General features: G+C 46.1%; 2 protein-coding genes across 10 annotated transcripts in view; one reads left to right on the forward strand and one right to left on the reverse strand.

Moving 5' to 3' along the window:
- HGSNAT (heparan-alpha-glucosaminide N-acetyltransferase) overlaps nt 1-19,325 on the forward strand; it is a 26,482-nt gene extending 7,157 nt beyond the window's left edge. For 7 of the 9 annotated variants that reach the window (XM_072863314.1, XM_072863316.1, XM_072863310.1 and 4 more), the window contains 16 exons: nt 7,035-7,174; nt 7,681-7,802; nt 8,769-8,838; nt 9,483-9,552; nt 10,652-10,758; nt 11,214-11,290; nt 11,921-11,951; nt 12,863-13,023; nt 13,400-13,515; nt 14,210-14,331; nt 14,926-15,052; nt 15,200-15,286; nt 16,500-16,577; nt 16,694-16,764; nt 16,897-17,009; nt 18,046-19,325. In XM_072863314.1, the coding sequence (XP_072719415.1) occupies nt 7,107-7,174; nt 7,681-7,802; nt 8,769-8,838; nt 9,483-9,552; nt 10,652-10,758; nt 11,214-11,290; nt 11,921-11,951; nt 12,863-13,023; nt 13,400-13,515; nt 14,210-14,331; nt 14,926-15,052; nt 15,200-15,286; nt 16,500-16,577; nt 16,694-16,764; nt 16,897-17,009; nt 18,046-18,227 (1,602 nt within the window). In that variant the 5' untranslated portion in view covers nt 7,035-7,106 and the 3' untranslated portion in view covers nt 18,228-19,325. Of the gene's footprint in view, nt 1-6,472; nt 6,733-7,034; nt 7,175-7,680; nt 7,803-8,768; nt 8,839-9,482; nt 9,553-10,651; nt 10,759-11,213; nt 11,291-11,920; nt 11,952-12,862; nt 13,024-13,399; nt 13,516-14,209; nt 14,332-14,925; nt 15,053-15,199; nt 15,287-16,499; nt 16,578-16,693; nt 16,765-16,896; nt 17,010-18,045 lie in introns of those variants that run through there. The other 2 variants (XM_072863309.1, XM_072863318.1) reach the window with 2 other exon arrangements.
- On the reverse strand, nt 1,588-6,446 carry POMK (protein O-mannose kinase). Its single transcript, XM_072863319.1, has 2 exons — nt 5,815-6,446; nt 1,588-5,276 (listed from the first exon to the last, which is right to left on the reverse strand). The coding sequence occupies exons 1-2, from the start codon at nt 6,106-6,108 to the stop codon at nt 4,503-4,505; spliced, it is 1,068 nt and encodes a 355-aa protein (XP_072719420.1). The 5' UTR covers nt 6,109-6,446; the 3' UTR covers nt 1,588-4,502.
- Nucleotides 19,326-19,405: the final 80 nt, after the last annotated feature.

Here is a 19,405-nt window from a genome sequence, read left to right on the forward strand (position 1 = left end):
TGTCAAAAAGTTTGTGTGGTATTCTAAACTTCTGATACACTTAATAGTTACCACTCTATTAAATACAGAGTAACATGGACTTCAAAAGTGTCCTTCAAAAAAGAAAAAAAAAACCCTGTTCAATTAAATGGGTTGTGTCCATTTTATTTCCTCAACGTTTACCCGGACCTCCATAGCAGCTGCTGCATATATGCATGCAATACTTTTTACATCTGATGGTGTCGAACATACAGATGAGTTGCCGTAAAGGCTGCTCACCTGTACAGTTTTAGTGTTATAGACCTGCTTTTAGGATGTAGTCTGAAACCCACGGCACACAGAGAGAAAGACACTAAATCAGATTTGAGCCACCTAGAAGCCTGAAGCCAGCAGACAGTTTGGAAAGGAAAACAGCATGACCTTGACAGTGCTATTCTTTGGATGACTCTGAGGAGAAAAAGAAAGGAGCAGTGGGTTTGAACTGAATCTGGGACTCTGCTCTGAGACAGGCTGTTTCCATTCTGTATCCTGTGGTACAAACCTAGCTGGTAAGGGCTAAACTTTATTGGGAAATCCACTGGGAATTTGTTTTGACAACAGCATCGGACCAAGGGTAGAGCATACCATACCAGTAGTGGGTCCAGATGCCCTGACACAGTTGGCACCCACAGCCAGATTGTCAGCAGGCTCAGCTGGCGTGTCCTAGGTCTCCCTGTCTTCACTGCTGGCACAGCAGTGTCCTGGGGGGTTCAGTCTGCGAACCAGGTGCTATTTCTTGAGTCTGGGAGATGGTCTCTGCTTGGGTTCTTTGCCTAGCTGGTCAGATGTGATGGGCAGGATGTGCTTTGGGACTGCTGCAGGGATGGCAGAGGAGGCATTGCCCAAAAGGGAAGGGCAAGGTGGTGCAGATCACTGACCTCAGCAAAAGGGTTGTCCTGTCTCTGGACAAGGGGCCAGACCCAAGGCCTTCATCTTGGTGATGGCAGCAAACAAAAGCCCTGTGCCCACTGGGACTGTATCTGCCTTGACACTGACCACCTAGGGTGGTTTGGGGAACCTCCTCTGAAGTTTTCTGTACGAGATGAGCACCAGTAGCAGTCCTTCTCCTTGTGTGGCCTGCGTCTTTGTGCAGCTTCTTTGGCTGGACTTTTGGGATGGAGGAACAGGGATACAATAGGAAACCTGGCAATAACCATCCCAGGAAAAGCATCTTTTGTGGGAAAGGACAGGGAGTGTGGGCCCCTTGATTTGAGCTTGAGATGAGAACCAGCAGCTGTTGTTGAGGCTAGGCAGATCTGTGGCAGTGGCCTTGGCAGGGGAGGTCATGTCTGCTGGCCTAGAGCAGTCTGGGGAGTGCATGAGGAGAGAGGGGCTTGCAGGCTTCCAGCTGTGAACAGGCCTCTTCCTCCTCTTCATCCTTTGATGTTTTTCACCAGACGTAGAAGAACTGCTTGTACGGAGGCAGCAAAGCCCCCAAATATTTATCCAAGGCTGTCATTGGTGGTGAAAACTGGAATAGCCAGCAGAGAGAATTGGAAAGAGAGGAGGCAACTGCATGTAGAGCTGGTCTGCCTCTTTTTCCTTCTCTGTGAGGCCTTGCCCCTTCCCTTTAAGGGAAAAGAAGCTGGAAATGTGGAGGGGTCAGGATTCATGCAATCTTGAGATTGTGGAAGGGGTTAGTGGGGAAGAAGGATGGAGAGGATGCAAACTCCTCTGATTTTATTGAAAGACTGGGAGGAGGTGACCCTCAAACCTGGTTGAGGTTGCACCAGGTTGAGATTAAAAGGGATGGTAAAGTACACAAATGCCATGAGCAAGTTAAAGGGGAGGTAGCCCCTTCAACTGGCACGTGTGCCTCTTCTGACAGCCCTTATATCTATCTGTCTTGTTACTACAGACTCGCTAATGCAAACACAATGAGATCTTTTAGGGGTTTGTGGAAGTTTGCTAGCAAAATACTGGCTCCAAGGCCAGATCCTGGCTATGTTTGGGCATGAGAGACTGCAACTGCTAATAACTAATGCTAAGCTGACCTTCATGCTGCCATCTAGTGTTTCCTCATAGACAGAAACAACATCCCAAAAAAGAAGCTTCGAAGCTCCATAATGCAGTATTCAGAACAAATGAACAAATGTAATTTATTCCTGCTGAAATACAACACTGGACAACACACAAGCTGAAGGAGAGGGAATGGGGAAGAGATATGTGGAGGACCCAGTGGTCAGGGTGAATATTTAGGGAGACACCTTTTCTTAAAAAAATTTGTAACTATTTCATCCAGGAACAGAGAGAGACATCTCCATGGCAAAATAACTGCAGAACCAGAATTTGTCCTCATTTGTTTTTCACTCTGTGAAATTAATATGGCTGTTTGCAAGGTGCAACAGTACACAACAGACCAAGAATCCAAGCAGAAGCTTGTCTTAACCAAGAGAGACCAGCATAAGAAGCTTGGCAGGTTCTTCTTGTCTGTCCTTGCTACTCTCATAAAAAACACATGGTATGTTTACTTCACAGGCAGCAGATGCCGATTTTTCTTTCAAGTATGCACGATGGCTAACAAGACGTAACAAGTTATTGCTGGGGGCACATGCAAAAGATTTGACTCTTGGCCCTTCAAAGCTTGGTCCCTGGCTTTGAGGAGCTGTAACAGAATGCTTTTCCAACTGTTGCACATCCTGGATTCATGCTGGAACTGTGGAACTCTAACCCTAATAATAACAACTCAAGAGTTCATGGGCTGGATGATACAATTACAACAGAGAGAGCATTCTTTTTCCCCAGGCTTCTTTAAGGTGTTTTGAGTCAAAGTCCAAAACAAACACGAAGCATCCAAAATCATTGTTCTCTTTTGGACACCCTGACCTCTGAGCTTTGCTTCCTGACAACCTGAGCAGCAAAGCTGCCAGGAAGGACTGCACAAGTGAAAAATTGCAAAAATCAGCTAATTTAAGAAAATAGACTGCCCAGAGGGAAAGGAAAGCCATAATGAGCAGCCTTTAAAGGGCTCCTGCTGGCATTGTGTGAAATCAGGTATGAATTTAGTAATTTGCAGGAAAGTTTTCCCATTTACAATAAAATTTTGGTAGCAATAGAACACGTGCATTTGAACATTATGTATAGAAACTGACTGCATGTTCTCAGTGCAGTCATAACACGGCTTGTTTAGGTGAAGAGGAATATCAGCACAGCAAAGAAGAGAACAAAACTCTTCAGCAGAAACGACCGTGTACTTCTCTGCTTACAAATCACCTCTCAAGTCAAAACATGAAAGTTGTCTCAGGCCCTTAGGTCTTTCAAAGACCTAGTCTGCAGAACAGAAAGTCCTCAGGTGCATAATGGTAGAGTCCATGTGTCTCGTTCATACTATTCCTGTTTTTTCACAGAGAGAACAAGTACATCCCAATCCCACCAAACAGAGCCTACTGCTGGATTAAGGCATCATTAATCTTCCTCTCCAGCTGTTGGTACAAGACTGTAACGTCCATGTAGGTACCAAAAGCTTTCTCCTAAATACACTGAACAAAAAAGCAGCCTTTCTTTATGCTTAGCAGGCTTTGAATTCAGACCCAAGAGAGTTGTATGCTCTGAATACAGGGCTTTTATTTTCCAAAGCTCTTGTTTAACGCTTACTGCTCTGGAAGGAAGTCACATTCTCTTTGAGTTCCTTGTTCTTCCCCCTTCCATTAAGTCATGATGACACTCAGCAAGAATAACTGAATGAAAAAAAGATACCCTTCAGCTCTCTTCCAAAGTGCTCAGGATATCTGTGGATTAAAAAAGAGCAAGAGAATCCTGTTTTACAGCTTCATCTCCAAAGAGGCTGTCTGAGAACACTACGGGACAAAGGCTTGAAAACCAAGAGCATGTGTCTGTAAGCAGGCTCTTCAGGATCTGCATCATCTGCTTGCTTCCAAAGTGGCCACATGCTTGCTGGTGTGGGATATGGGGCCCACAGAGCAATGGCCATACAGCTCCAAAACCAACCTATTTGCCATCCAGCAGGGAGAGATTGCCGTTGGGGCTCTGGCATGGGGGTTCACCCACTGCTTTTACTCCGTGGGGAAGTGGGTGAGGACTTTGTAGATAAGACACGGACCAAAGCCACAGGAATGAGCACAAAGCTTGTGGGGGACATGCCATGGTCTCTGCTCTCCAGTCCTCTGCCAACCAGTTTAAGTGGGCCAATATTTTTTTTTAACTCTTTTTCTGCAGATTTTTTTAAGCAAGTTTTTGTGTTAATGTTGCAAAAGAAAATTTATTATTTCTTGAGGAACAAATTTCCCCCTGCACCCACACAGCTTCATTTCTCTCCCTCCTCCTCTTCCAATGATAGATTAAACATGCCAATGGGAAGCTTGCACAGCTCCAGCATTGGGTGGATTTTTTTTTTTTTTAGACCAAAAGGTACAAGTTCAGTTGTTGTTATCTTCTCAGTTTTGGGGACAGAGATTTTGCCCTTCAGGCAAGCTAAATAAATAGGAAGGACATCAACTTCAGTATGTTGTTTGTCTCATGATTCACTATAACATTTCCCTAGTACCAGGCATGGCCGCCTCCCGAATAAGCAGAGTTAAAACTTTCCTGTAGGTGTCTAAGACCTCTTGGGCAGAAGGCCTTTCAGCTGGATCCTTCTTCTTACATGCTGCATGGATGTCAAACAAATGCAGTCGCACAATGTCACTTCCTTCAACATGGCCTAAGAAAAAATTTGACACATCTGGGATTTTCCAGATGTCTGTTTTCTCATCGTAGGGGGGCATGAGGTCATCCTCAAACGGCACCTCTTCTCCATAGGGCCATCGCTGCTCGGGAGCTACAAACTCGCCCCGGAGCTCCCGATGACCACACTTCACCAGCCTGCCGGCACTCCTGTTCACAAGAGGCAAAGCGTCCAAATCATTCACCAGGACGTGAAAGTCACTTGTTAGGAGATACTGAGAGAGGACCTTGTCCAGGTCATTTGAGTCGCACATCACTAAGGTGCCCAGAGGGCTGCTGTGCAGGTACCGAATGATGCTCACATAGTCTATAGCAAGCATCAACCTGCGATGCCAGGTGTTCATGCCCTTGTACTTGGGGATGTGGAGAGTTTCATTCAGGCCCCTCAGGGAGCCTAGAGGATGGTACTCGGTGAGGATTGTGAATTGCTGCTCACAGTAGCCAAGCAGCCGGACAACGTGCTTGCTTTGAAGTGCTTTCAGCATCTTCAGTCCGTGGAGAAAGTCCTCCTTCAGTTCTGAGTTGGTGAGCTGTGAAAGGACCACTTTGTTTTCCTTCCACTCGGAAAGGAAGACCTGAGGACACACAAGAGACACGTAAGACACGTGGAGAGCCTTCTTCCACTGACTGCTACCAGCTGCCGCTGACCTCCGAGCTGCTTAGACACAACTGCAAATTACAGTCACCAGGCACAGTCAAGCCTTTAAGTAGGGCCATGTACCTCTCACAGCAAGCCCTTATCAACACCATCATTACATCATGATTTCCTAAGTTTTCTTTGGAATGGGCAATGCAGATGAATTAAATTATTTCATACCACCCAACTAGCCAGTCTTACTCTGCCACGATTGTACCAGGCTCCACAAGCACTTCACCAATCTCTGTGACTTTTCTTGTGTAGCTGGATGTCGTTCGGTGTCAGGGAGGTGGCCCAGGGCTCCGGTCATGCTCTCCTACCTGTTCTGTGCACCTTACCAGTAGCCATATGCCCCTGGATGTCTGCAGTAATTAGCTGCTGCGAGGATAATTATAACAGCAGTATGGGCATTAATTAGCCAGCAAACAGTGAAAGCTCTTTATCCACAGGGGAGAAGAAAGTAAAACCAAACCTACCTTTTTCACCGCACCTTCACCAACACACTTGAGTTTCCTGACTTCCCTATTTATGGCTTCGCAGGAGAGCCACGGGGAACAATTCTTCACTGCTCCCAGTTTGAAGTACCCGAAAGAGCAAAGGGCAGGGTCCGTTTCAACACGTCCCGAAGAGATGTAAAACTGGTTGAGGTACAGGTAGAGAAGGGCATTAAGGAGCAGGACGGCCGCAAGCAGTAACACCAACGAGAGGGATGATGCCTCCCTGGGAGGAAACTCCCTCCTAACAAAGTGCGGTTTCTTTTCCATGGCCATGCCTTCTGCATTCTCCGTGAAAGATGGAGGCTAAGCAGGGCCCTCTTCCCAGCCCAGGGATTTTTCATTGCAGGCTACATAGCTGCCTCGCAGACACCGCGGTCCTGAGCCTGCAGCCTACAAGAAAGGCCACGCGTGGCAGCGGTATCTGTTAAAAGCGGTTTCAAGCTCGACGCTCGCCTCGCTGTTCATCCTCCTGCTTTTCTAAACAGGAGGCCCTGGGCTGCCGGCCGCCCCGGGCAGGGCCGCTTGACCCCGGAAAACGCAGCAGCCGCGGGAGCGCGGGGAAGGAGCGACGGCCCTTCCCGGCCCCGCCGCGGCCGCGCAGGGCGGTGGCGGCGGCGGCCCCGCCCCGGGGCGGAGCGCAGCGACATGGCGGCGGCGGCGGGGCTGGTGGCGGCGGTGGCGGCGGCGCTGGGCGCCCTGCTGATGGCGCCCGGCCTCACGCAGCCGCACGGGGAAGGCCCGCCGGAGGGGAGCGGGCCCGGGCCCCGCCGGGGGGCGGCGGCGGCGGCGGCGGAGCGGCGCCCCCCGGGGCGGATGGACCAGGCCTTGCTGCTTGTCCGCAACGAGCTGCCCGCGCAGGGCCTCCGCCTCGCCGCCCTCTCCGGCGCTTGCCACCAGGTGAGCGGAGGGAGCCGCGGAGGGGTGGTACCGTGTGTGTGTCACGCACCGGCCTCCGCTTTTGACAGCCCTGCCTCGGCCCTTGGCGGGGCTGCTTGGCTTTTCTGGCGTCTCCCCGTGGCTTCGTTAGGTTGCTTTGCCTCCGTTTTACCTTCGAGCGGCACGCCGGGAAGGCCCGCAGCCGGAGCTGCTCCAGCCCCTGGGCATCTTCCCTTGTCTTTTCCTTTGCTGCTATGCAAAGCAGGACCCCCTTTCACTCTCCTTTGGCATTAATGAGCTCCCTTCACCCTCTTCTTCCACAGTGCTTGTATCAGTTCCTGGCGATCATCCCACCCAGCAACAGGAGCCTGAGAAAACTGGGCACAGCGGCGGTAATGGTCGATACCCAGCGTCCACTCACCCTTTTGCTCAACGGCTCTGTGGGTGACAGAGAGCTCTGCAAGTACGTGGCCCAGCCCCAGACAACACCTGCATAGCTCTATCCTATATTTGGGGTTTTTTTTCTTGAAGTCGTGCACCTGTTTATTGCCTGCTCATCACCTTTTTCCTGACTGTTTAGACCTAGAGTTCAGGCTTCCCCCCCGCTGCTGTAACTGTGGTGTACATTGTAATTGTGCTGAAAGGATCTAGGTGCAAGCAGGAGCTGAAATGGTATGTGTTAAGCCAGCATGTGCAAGCGCCTGGTTTCTCTTGCAGAGAGGCTGTAGCTTAAGGCGACAGGTGATGTAGTAGGCGGTGCATGTGCGGTAAAGCATCTGTGTTGGGCTAGGGGACGGTAATGCTGGGCAAAGGCAGAGCCAGGCGGCTCCTTGCTAGATCACGCTGTTAGGCCAAGTTTTCAGCTTGCCTTTCCTACAAGCATTGAGGCTTACACCCCCCAAATGCTGCTGTGGTACCTGCACGTAGCAGTGATGGCTCAGCAAGTTTCATCTCCTTTATCCTTTGCAGGATTCAGTATCATTTTGGAGAGTTTGGCAATTACTCCCTTGTGGTAAAGACCCTAAGTACAAGCACCAAAACTGTTTCTTGTGACCTAGTCATCAATGAAGGCCCTATCAACAGCTACCTCCGTATGTAACGCTCTGTTTTCCCCTTTCATTCTACAACTTGCATGTCTCCTAGCAGAACCAACTTCCTAAAAAGCCTGTGCAGACGCTCATGCTGTGCTGAAGATGTGTCATGTGCTTGCTCCTCTGTCAGCATCTTACCTCCTTATGTTTTATACACCCATCTTGAGGCCCTGACCAGGATCAGGCCTGTTCACATGATATACTGTATGACCACAACCTTTTTGCAGCAGGGATTAGCTCAGAAAAATCAGTGGGTATGTGTCCAGAGGGAGATATTTTTAGAGTTAGTTCCTGTTCCCCTGTATGTTTATGTATGTACACAGAATCCTCCCTCTTCTTCCCTCTGTCTTGCTTCTCTCACAAAATAGGAAACGATTCATACCGTGTTTGGATTTTTGTTTGTTGTTGCACTTTTAATTTCAAACCACACGTCTTGCTTTTTTGTTCATCTCTTTTCTGAGGCTGTTTCAAACTCTTGTCTACGTCTTGTCCATTCTTTGCCTTTATATTAGGTTATTCTTCAGTCCTTCCAGTTTTCCAGCTGTAAAGAAAAACTGTCCGTGCTTGCAAACTTGGTGTATTACCCTCTCCCCTGTCTTATTCATGTTGAGGCTGTTTCTAAATCTCTGGTTTCTTTAGAATGTATAGCACATAGGCTCTTTTCTGACCATTGCCTTGTGATGCAGTGCAGTTTTATTTTGCCTTTTTTATGCTGAGATGTGCAGTCACTGAGCTGCACTTTGAAACTAGCCTGCTTTTGTTTTGGGTTATTTTAGGGTTTTGTTGTGTGGGTTTGGTTTTTTTTTGTGGGACTCAGGCTGGGGATATGTATTGCATGGAGAAGGTGGTGTGATGATTGGTGGGTTGGGCTTTTTCTCATGTTTGTGTCACACTTGGCCAAGCCCAGGCTGCTGAATGTTTTTTTTAGATCATTTATAGAGTTGTGTTCTTCTCTCTTTCATGTAGCTATTCTCTTTGCTTTCCTGGTTTACATGGGGATCCTTGCTATCCTGATTGTCGGGCGCCTTTTTATGAAGTAAGTGAACAGTATTGTAATACCTCCTCGCATGTGAAGTGGGGCTGACAGTTTAAAAACACGCATCATAGCGTGGTGGTGCTTCAGAGTCCCACTGTAGCCCTGCTTGCAGGTCACGTCCTGTTATGTGTAGAAGTTATGCTGTGGTATCTGTCCATATGATAATAAATACAGAGTGATACAATTTCCCTTGAGGGATATCTTGCAGCCTTGTTAGCTTGTGTTGTAGAGCAGTTACTGCAGAGCAGCTGATGTCCAATGTAAGCTCGCACACCCTGCCTCTCCCTCCAGTGACTTGTTCCTGGGTCTAGCCCTGAATCGGCAATACAAGTCAGTGGGACCTAAGTGTCTGTAGCATATGCAGCCTTCCATCCTGTGTACTGAATGATGTGAGTCATCCCTGCCTGTAAACAACCCAAGAATAAAGCCCCGAACCTGAGCTTGTGGCAGTGTAATTACATAGCTGGACTTCACTGAGGTCCCGGGTACTGGCTGAATCTCAGTATTACGTATGTGAGCTGGGAAAACAGAAATAGGGACTGTCCCAGCTTTTGATTTATGCTGCTAAATAGTTGATATTAAGATGAAATTGGCTATAAAGTACTTATTGTTTTGTTTTGTGTTTTAAACTGTTACTCTTTCAGAATTGATCCAGTCAGAAACTGGGTTTACAAGAAACTGAACCCCAGAGAAACTGATCGTCTGATTAATTCTGTGAGTGACCACAGTATCTTTAATTTGCATTCTGTAGTGTTTTCATCTCTGAGGAACACACACTATCTGGGGACTTGTTTATTACTAATCATCTTCCCCTTGTGCATATTGCCCTTGGCAAATCTTGTATTGATGTCAGACAGGCAATATTATGTCATTGGAGAGTGCTAGACTGGGTTTCCATGCAAGTTTAGTGGATTCCCAGTAGAGCTCTTGCAAGTCTTGAACATAGAGCTTTGTGCCCTCTTTAGTTCCCTTGAAGCAAACGTGTCAATGATAATACTGTCCCCTTCTGACATAGACAATGTAAGGGAAGGGAAGAAATGCCAGCTTTCATGTCTGCTTCCAGCACAGCAGGAATTTTAGCAGGATCTACATTTAAGTCGAGACTTCTCTGGCAGCCCTAAAGCTGGCATTTCTGTGTGAGCCGTGTTTTGTACTAGAATACAGATAGGTCATCACAGTCTGGGCTTCACATCTAGGAGGTCCAAACCTGTCTAGAATCAAAAGATTTGGGAGCAGAGCTCTGCAGCAATTCTTGTAGTTCATCTCCATAGCTGTGTTACAGTGATGCCTGCTTCTTTATGCTGTCACTGGGGCTGATCAGGGTGATTTAGGGAACTCGATTGGAAAGAAGCCACTCCTGCATTTAAAAGGATTAATTTTCTTCTGGTTTAGCTCTCTAAACAGTCTCTCTGTGGTATCAGACAAGTGCTGATGGGATGAGATGGATGCTGTTTCAGAGTCAGCAACTGGATCTGCTCAGCTCTGTTGTAAAGCAGCACCCACAGTGACAGCAAGTCTGTGGCTGATTTGGACTGTACCCAACTCTCATCAGTCTCAAACACAGGCTCTTTTCACTGCATTGTTGTTTCCACCCTGGTCAAAGGTGGAGTGTGGAGCATCTGCAAATATTATTGCAATATGGTGAAGCCATGAAGGGGTTAGAAGTAGCAAGTGGAGAAACAAAAGGAAGAGGAAGATGGGGAGAACAAAGACAAACACAGCATGTGAAAGTTTGCAGTTTGCTGACCTCTGTTCCCTAGGCAGCTGATGCAGCTGCTGACTTGCCCTTCGTGTGTCTGGTTTGTTCCCGAAGGAGCTCGGGTCCCCGAACACAACAGACTCCGTTAGCAGTGATCCCACCCCGCGTTTGTGGAGCACAGCCTCTCGGCAGCGACTGCGTTCCCTGGACACATTCCGAGGGTGAGCATAAGACCTTGCTCAAAAGCAACTCTTCCAAGGAGAATAAGATTTTTCCAATGGCAGTTTGACAGTGTATGGAAATATATAGCAGATGGACAGTTCAAGGGGGTCTGTTTTACTTGGAAGATAATCAAGATTTTAATTCTTGGATTTTCTGAAACACTTTGCAGTTGATCTAGTTTGAGGAAACATTAAAGTTGTGGCAGAGGGTGGAAAAGAACAATATATGTTCAGTGCAAAAACGCTATGTGAAGGAGCTTACTTTGGTTCACCACCACCCATGATCTTTGAGATGCTGCTTCCTGGTCGGCAAAGCTGGAAACTTTGCATAATCTTGCTTTAAAAATAAAATAAACCAGATCTCACAGTTAGAAATGTTTTAATGGGGTAAACATTAAGCGTGTGTTCACATATATGTATTTCATCGATGTGATACTTTGTTGTTGTCTTTTTAGGCTCTCTCTTATAATTATGGTGTTTGTTAACTATGGAGGAGGAAAATACTGGTTCTTCAAACATGAGAGTTGGAATGGTAAAGTACAATTGAGACAGTTCATCTGGGTTTTAACTGCAGCAGTATCTAGATATGGTTAGCATTGCAGCTGCTGCAGCGAGCTGTTGCTCAGCTGGAGGCTGGGATGCTGTGCTAGTTTGCCTCAGCAGGGTATCTGGCCTGTTAGGTTAATAGGCAAAGCAGTGTATAGTCCTGCTCATCACACAATGACGGGATGGTTTCAGATCACAATCTGTATGTAACCTTTTCATTTTTGACACAGGTTCATATCTTTAACTTTTCTATATTGTTTAATGACCACAGTCAAGCTGATGGTGCTCGATGCTGTACAAACGTAACGCCTTGATTGGCAAGCTGATGGGGAAGGGGTCAGGCATCGTGCTGCCCTAGTGGAGAATAGCAGGGATCCCATCCCTGAAATCTTTCCCAAGACACAGCAATCAGTGCTGACCCTATTTTTGAAGAATGGTAAAAGCAGTGAAGCAAGATGATTAGCTCTTTGTAAGTTTCATTTATAAAGTGTTTTGGATTTGGGGGCATCAAATAATTGCAAGCAGCCTGCAATTCCTCTGGAAACTCAGCAATAATGTTGTTAAAATTTAGGGAGGGTTCAAGGTAAATAATGTGTTCCTTTGTATTTCTCTGTAGGATTAACAGTGGCAGATCTGGTGTTTCCATGGTAAGTCTTCCTGAAGAATAGTTCTTGTGTCAAGTGATTCTTTATGTTAAGGGTTGCAAGGAGAACATTGTGTGCACCTTGCCTCCATGTCAAAATGTACGTGGAGGGGTGAATTTGTGTTAGACAGCTGATAGGAATCTGCCTGTTCAGATAACAGGATCATCCTTATGAACCAGTAGAAGAGCTAAGTGCTTTTGGCTGCTCCACATCTTCTTTCCCCCCCCCCTGCCCCAATATCAGTGGGAGGCCCAGGGTTACCCTGCCAGTAGAAGTGCAGTATCCCTGAGGAGCTCATTGCCACGCTACTGTGCTGAAGGCGGTCAGTCTGGCAAGATTCAAAGCTGGACTGATGTGTATCCAGAGAAAAAATAGCCAAGGGAATTTTGGATTAAGCTAATCCCTCTATAACCAGAGAATGGTCTTATGGGGAAGCAATTATCCCATCTGCCCCTAGCATGCTTCTCTAAAATACACACCAGTTGTGGTTACTCTTGGAGATGGGAGCTGGACTTGGACTGTGAACCTAATCTAGAGGGGAGGAGCGGGTCAGTTCTGACTTTGAATCATAGATTTTCAGCTTGTGTTTTACTGCTCTGAAGATGCTAATTTAATTTTGGGTAAGATAATTTTTTGGTGGCATATGTATTGCTGCAAAAAGACCAGAATGCAATTACTTCCCTGAACTTTATTGCCTCAACTGAGCACTGAAAGAGGTGGAAAGGTCCCACAGTGCAAGCTCAGTTGTCTTGGAATTCCTAGCAATCAGAGGAAATAAAGTTGTCCAATTTCACTCAATGCATGCATTTCTGTTGGGCCAATGCAGGCTACTTTGTTAGCTTTAGTGTTTGCTGTCATGCACATGTGTGATGAGACATCTGTCAGCTCCATTTCCCATCTGCTCTGTTCTCCAGGTTTGTGTTCATCATGGGGACATCGATATCGCTGTCATTGAGCTCCATGCTGAGGTGGGGAAGTTCCAAGTGGAATGTGCTCAGGAAAATCCTCTGGAGGAGTTTTCTGCTAATCCTGCTGGGAATCATAGTTGTGAATCCCAATTACTGCCTTGGACCATGTGAGTGGAACATGCTCTTTTCCTTGTATTTCTGCAACTGTTGTTCCTGCCTCCTTGGCTGGGCTGTTGAGAAAATAGTGTCAGCCTTGCTGTACTGGCCAGTTGCATGGGGGCAGTTTGATGGTATCCTGTAGAGCGCTGTTCAGTTCCACACTGACGCAATTCACTCTGTTTGACCCCTGTGCTGACCACTGTTTATCTTCTTAGTAGTGACTTTCCCAGGGTTATGACTTGCAGAAAGTGAGGTGGCAGAGCGGAGGTGTCCCTTGTACCTGCAGGCGTAGTGGGTCTCAGCTCTCCATGGAGAAGGGTAGCTTTCGTATTTACAAAAGAGCCCGTATCTACTCGTCTTCCACATTGCTTGCATGTTTTTCAGTGTCCTGGGATAATCTGCGTATTCCTGGGGTGCTCCAGAGGCTGGGATTCACGTACCTGGTGGTTGCTGCTCTCGAACTTCTGTTTACGAGAGCTGGGGCTGAGAGTGGGGCCTTGGTGAGTTATGTGGGGAGATGACAAGCGATACTGAGTAGGGTTTGGGAGCTTTTGCTCTTGTTTGGGCACAAAGAGCACATGAGAAATGATGAGAAAACATGTAGCATCTTACCTGATGTGTAGTGCAGTGTGACCTGGCAAAAATTTCAGGGAACATGCACTCTGTAGTGTCCCAGTCTATTTTATCACATCTAGCTTTGCTGTATTTGAGGATTTCACTGATCCATTCAGATGGTGCTTAGAAGCAGGCATTCCCAGGCATTTTTGATGACTTTCCACTGCTGAGGGACCCCAGGGACAGGCATCTCTATGCTGAGTCCTGTGGCCTGTGTTTTGTCCGGTTAATTTTGGCAGTGTTTTTTCACAGCAGGGGAAAGTAATCCTACTTTTTGGCCTTTCTGGAGTCTGTTTTCCCAAAAGGCTTTTGTTCTACTCATGAATCAAAATTCCTTTTGATATTTTCCAAGCTAAAAAACATTGAGGGCTTTTGTTTTGGTTTTTCTCCCCCTCCCCCAAGTAACTAAGTGTCTGGAAATCATTTGTGAAGATGAAAGGTCTATTGGTAGAACCCAGTTTTGTAACGACAACAGCTCCCTCTTGTATCTGGGGGACTGCCTGCCAGAAAGTACAGGATATCTCCGAAGGCATGGTTTTTACTTCCCAGCTAATACTCCCCTCCCTCCATCTCATGCAGGAGATGCCATGTCCTGCTCTGCCGGATATTCTCCCCTACTGGCCACAGTGGATTTTTATTCTGATGTTAGAAGTGATTTGGCTCTGCCTGACCTTTTTGTTACCAGTGCCAGGTTGTCCCAGGTAAGACTCTGCACTCAGACTACTTTCTGTGGGGCATCAGATTGTTTTTCTTCTACTGAGTAGAAAACATATTTTATTAGCCATAGGGAAAGAATGAAGAAGAGAGCTTTTAGGCCAAGAGGGTTAAGGGAGGCATTCATGTGAAAAAACTTTCTTTACTTTGATACTAAAGTACCTCGCGTTATAAAGGTGACATCATTGTTCCTTTCTATCTAAAGAAGATTAAAATCTCCCTGAGGTCTGTGTATCGCGATATATGATCACCGCAATGTCATCCCTGTCTCTATCTTTGCCCCTTTAAAGGGACAGCACCTGCAGAGCAGGTGGAGCAGCTGGCTGGGTAGCCAGGGCTGAACTGAAGCATTGCTTTACGCTCCTGATACTGCCTGTCCCCTCATGACCCAGCTGCTCATGGCATTGCGATGATCAAAACAGGGTGGCCACCAGCCAGCTGTCATGTAGGACCTGTGTTTCGCTGTGTGCCTCTGGCCAGGGAAAAAATCGAGCATTTAGCGTGCTGGGCCAGTGGACTAGCTGCTATTCAGGTGGAGTATACCAACACTTTGTGCCATAACCTGTTTGCTTCTGTCCTAGGGGCTATCTTGGTCCTGGGGGCATTGGAGACTTTGGAAAGTATCCCAACTGCACTGGAGGAGCAGCTGGTTACATTGATCGTTTGCTTCTTGGAGAAAAGCACATTTATCAGCATCCCTCTTCAAGTGTAAGTAGGTTTTGGTTTGCAGTATGAAGCCACAAGCAAGCACTGAACAGAGCTGTCAGGAGGGCCTTGGGAATGATACATGCAGGGGATGGAAGAGAAAGGAGATTGGTTGCTCATGTGCCCTGTAACAACTGTTTTCTCTCTAAGGTGATTTACCAAACAACGATGCCATATGATCCTGAAGGGATCCTGGGGACCATAAATACCATTTTTATGGCATTTCTGGGACTGCAGGTACCTCTTTTCTTTCTGGCTGTGTGCTATAATGGGAAGATTTGAAGGAATCTTGGAAGTGGGGAGGCAACTTGGTTTCTTTATTTAAGGCTGAGACTGATTCTAACAAAGACTTTTCCAGAGCAATGCTTTCAAGGCTGACTTAGCCTGAGGTGAGTGTCAGAGAAGTGGAATCTAACCTGGCAGTAGCTTGCATTAGATAAACCAAGACTTTTTCTCAGTTTTCGTAAGGGATGGACACAAGAAGTTTGCAAAATATCCACCTGGAAACTTCCTTTGCTTGTTTTAAGTTTGGGCTTATGCTGCGAGTAGGCTGGCTCTGCATGTTGGAAAATAGGGCCAAGAGACGTATAGACTTCACAGCTTCATTTTAAACATACAGTTTTAAAGGGTGCAGCTGTACATGTTCCCTGTTGCTAATTTTCTGCTTGACCTGCAGTGTTGGCCATCTTGCATAGGTGCTGTGGGTGTGCTCACCTTCCCAGACACAAGGGAGGCAGGGGTTCACATTAGTGTTACCAACATCAAAAGCTCACAGCTTACCACCGTGTTTAAAATAGGATATCATGATGCTTTTTGATGCAGTTCTAGTTAGTCATTGCTGGCTTGTCTGTCTGTGCAGCAGCCGTTAACCAAACTGAAACTCCTGAAACTCTTGTGCTGGGAAAGGAATGTTACCACATGTAGCACTGGGTAAAAATTGAGTGGGAATCTCTTGTGGAGCAGAGGTTGGAACCGAAGCGTGACAGTGAGGAATGAGTCATCAGGACGCATTTCTTAGTGGTGCGTGAAAAGGAGCGTGTGCTCCGAGCAGGCCAGGGTGCGACGTGGCAATGTGGAGAAGCTGTTGGGGCTGGCTGGGGAGTCGACGTGGCGTTGTTCCTTTGTGCAATCCTTGCTGAGGGAGATGGAGCTCGAGTCACATTGTGTTAACTTAACAAAGTTGCTTGTCCCCTTCCTCAGTGTTAATGTAGTAGGGAAGGGAGAAAAGGTGCACCTCTATTGCTGAGTGGGTTGCATTTACGTGTTTTCCCCATCTGTGTCCATTGTTTGCAAAGAGTTCCCATTCTGAGCCTTTCAGCCACTTAGTTGACATAAATCCTATTCATGTTCTCTTTCGTAGCACAGGTAGCCGGTGGCAAATATATCAGGCTCTTGAAATGTAGTTACATTTATGGGCATTAATTAATTTTTTGCATTCTTTTTATATTAGGCAGGAAAAATTATCTTGTTCTACAAAGACCAGCACAAACATATTATGAGTCGGTTCTTCATATGGAGCATAGTAATGGTAAGTCAGATAGTTATGTAGCTCTTCAATAGATATGTATTTTTATACAACGCAAACTTAGTATTTCTGAAACATGTTGCAGTGGTTATATAAAGTTTAGCAACTTTCTATTTCAGGGAATTATTTCTGCTATCCTGACAAAATGTTCTAAAGAAGAAGGGTTTATTCCCATAAACAAGAACTTATGGTAAGCAAAGAGGTTTAGTGTGATTTTGTTAAAGTACTATTTTACCTTGGAGAATGTTTTACCTTTCTTATGTTGAGATCTGTCTGTATCACATAGTTCTCTAAATAATCTTTCTACTGAAAATGTGTGTAGGTCAATATCGTATGTGACAACCATGAGCTGCTTTGCCTTCATCCTCTTATTGCTGATATATTACCTTGTGGATGTCAAGAGACTGTGGTCAGGTGCTCCATTTTTCTACCCAGGTCAGTAAAATCACAGCAGGAAATGTATTATTTCAAATTCTTTCTGCACTGATACTATCCTTTTATGTTTTCTGCGCTTCCCTTGTAAAAGAGTTAAGATTTAGAAAGAGGTAACCTGAAGGATGCCAGAATTATTAACTTGAGCTGAATCTTTGCGTAGAACTGGGACACTTGAGACCAGATATTTAGGAGAGAGGGGCTGTCAGGTCTTTAAATGAGGGCTGGAAGCTGCTATTGCTAAATGACTGTTCTCAGTTTGGTCTTGAGTTAAGTTCCCAGGGAACAGCTGCCTAGTACCAAGCAAAATACCGCAGCTGGTTCGTAGTCGGTTTTGGAAAGGACTGCTGAGACTTGGGTAACCTAATGGGAAACTCAGAGGCCTGTCAACAGAGTAATACCACTTCTGAAGATGTGGGAGACAAAATCCCCTGGGCAGCTGTGTAGGTTCTGTTGCTGCGTTTTTAGATAAGCCTGTCTTCCAAAGCATCCCACTGTGGTTTTAACCACACTGGGCTCTTGACAAACATCTGAGTACAGAATGCAAACCCACAGCAGAGGGAACCTTTCAGCAGCTTTGGTGTCTGGTGTCTGGACAGGAAGATGGGTAGGGTGACAGCATGGTATCGTATCCTACCAGAAATCCCAGAGCTTTGAAGGGCAGTCAGCATTTGTTTGTAAAGGCAGTAGATCTGACCAAATAGGTTGGCACTCGGCCACCCTGAAGACAATAACTGTGATTATTCTCCTTGTCAATAAAATTGCAGGATACTGATTTGGTTGTATTTTCAATTTAGCATATAGGTTGTCTGTATTTCTTTTCAATAAACACTTGGGGGGAGAGAACCCCTCAGGCTGTATTTGAAAACACATGTGTAGCATCTTTGGGGCAAGTAACATTAGCTGTTGTGATTGTTGTGATTAGCTGTTGTTGTCTCGGTGCCACTCTGTTTCATAAGCCTGGCATGCCTCTGCCTGCTTACTCTGAAGCAGGCTCATACCTGCTCTTTCAGATGGTATGACCTGTGCTTACTTTCAGGAATGAACTCAATCCTGGTCTACATTGGACACGAAGTGTTTGAAAATTATTTCCCTTTTAAGTGGAAGATGCAAGACAGTCAATCCCACGCAGAGCATCTGACTCAAAACCTCACTGCAACAACTCTTTGGGTCATAATATCATATTTACTTTACAGGAGAAGGATATTCTGGAAAATCTGATAGAGGTGGTCAAGGTGTAGCAGGCCTAGATTCTGATGGGGCAAGTGCATAAGGTGGATTAGCCTGAAATGTTGCTGCTCATGCTAGGCTGTATTACTAAAAAGGGATACTAGTTCAAGTTTACAGTGCCATGGAAGTTGTCATCAAGACTTTTATGTGACTTAAGGGACAGTATTTTCCTATTTAGCGAAAACTTACTAGTCTGCTGCAGTTGCTCTTTCTGTTTTCTGTATTTTGTAAATATTTTGCTCATCTCCTTCATATAGAGAAACTGAACATATTGCAACAGCTGGGCAGTCAAAGACAGCCTGATGGTGCTTACAAAAGGAACTGCAAGGGATCTGGGTGGTGACTGCAAGGGGTTATCAGAATGGGACTGTGGTAACAGTCATTGCATCTGACAAGGCACCCCCTAACTCACGTGGTCTGGGGTTTGTATATACCCTTGGCACCTGCCGCACGCCTGCACCACTCTGGCTACTGGCACACATTTAACTCAGCCATCTTTTTGACTTGGGAGCACTGGCAGCATCCTCAGCCCTGCACTTGCGTCGGCAGTGTCGTGACTGTCTGGGAAAGCTCGGGGCACCTGTGTGCTACAGCATGCTGCGGAAAGTGGCGACTCTACTGATCATTCTTCATTGTGTTCTTCCAGTTTGGTCTTGGATCAAAACCTTTGGTTTAGGATCCCGCTGAAGCCTACTGCCAAAGATGTCTTCTGTTGGCTTATTAATCAGCATGCTGCTGCTACAGGTTTAGCAGCCTGTCTGTGCATGTTCTGGGCCTTAGTGTTACATACCGCTAGCATGGATGAGGTCCGATTTTCATGTGCTACACTCTAAGAGTGCAGAAAGGCCAGTTCCTATTTACTTTGTGTAATCACTTGGATATTACCAAAGTTTGATCAAAGCAATCCTTTTTATAAACGGATTTATGTAAGGGCTCTGAATCTGAAAACCAGCAATACAGGTAGAATTCAGCCAAAAAGGAAGAGATAGCAGACCAATTCAATGTAAGATAATAGGTTTTGGAAACACAGGAAATTCACTCACGCTGTGATTTCCAAACTAGTGCTAATAAAAAGCCTGAAATACCCTGCTATGTTCTCTGCGTATGTATAAAGACAGAAAGAACTAAGACACACACCTTAGGATAATGCTATGGAAAAAAAACCAAAA

This window comes from Ciconia boyciana, chromosome 5 (assembly GCF_034638445.1).
Source record: "Ciconia boyciana chromosome 5, ASM3463844v1, whole genome shotgun sequence".
Lineage (NCBI taxonomy): Eukaryota > Metazoa > Chordata > Aves > Ciconiiformes > Ciconiidae > Ciconia > Ciconia boyciana.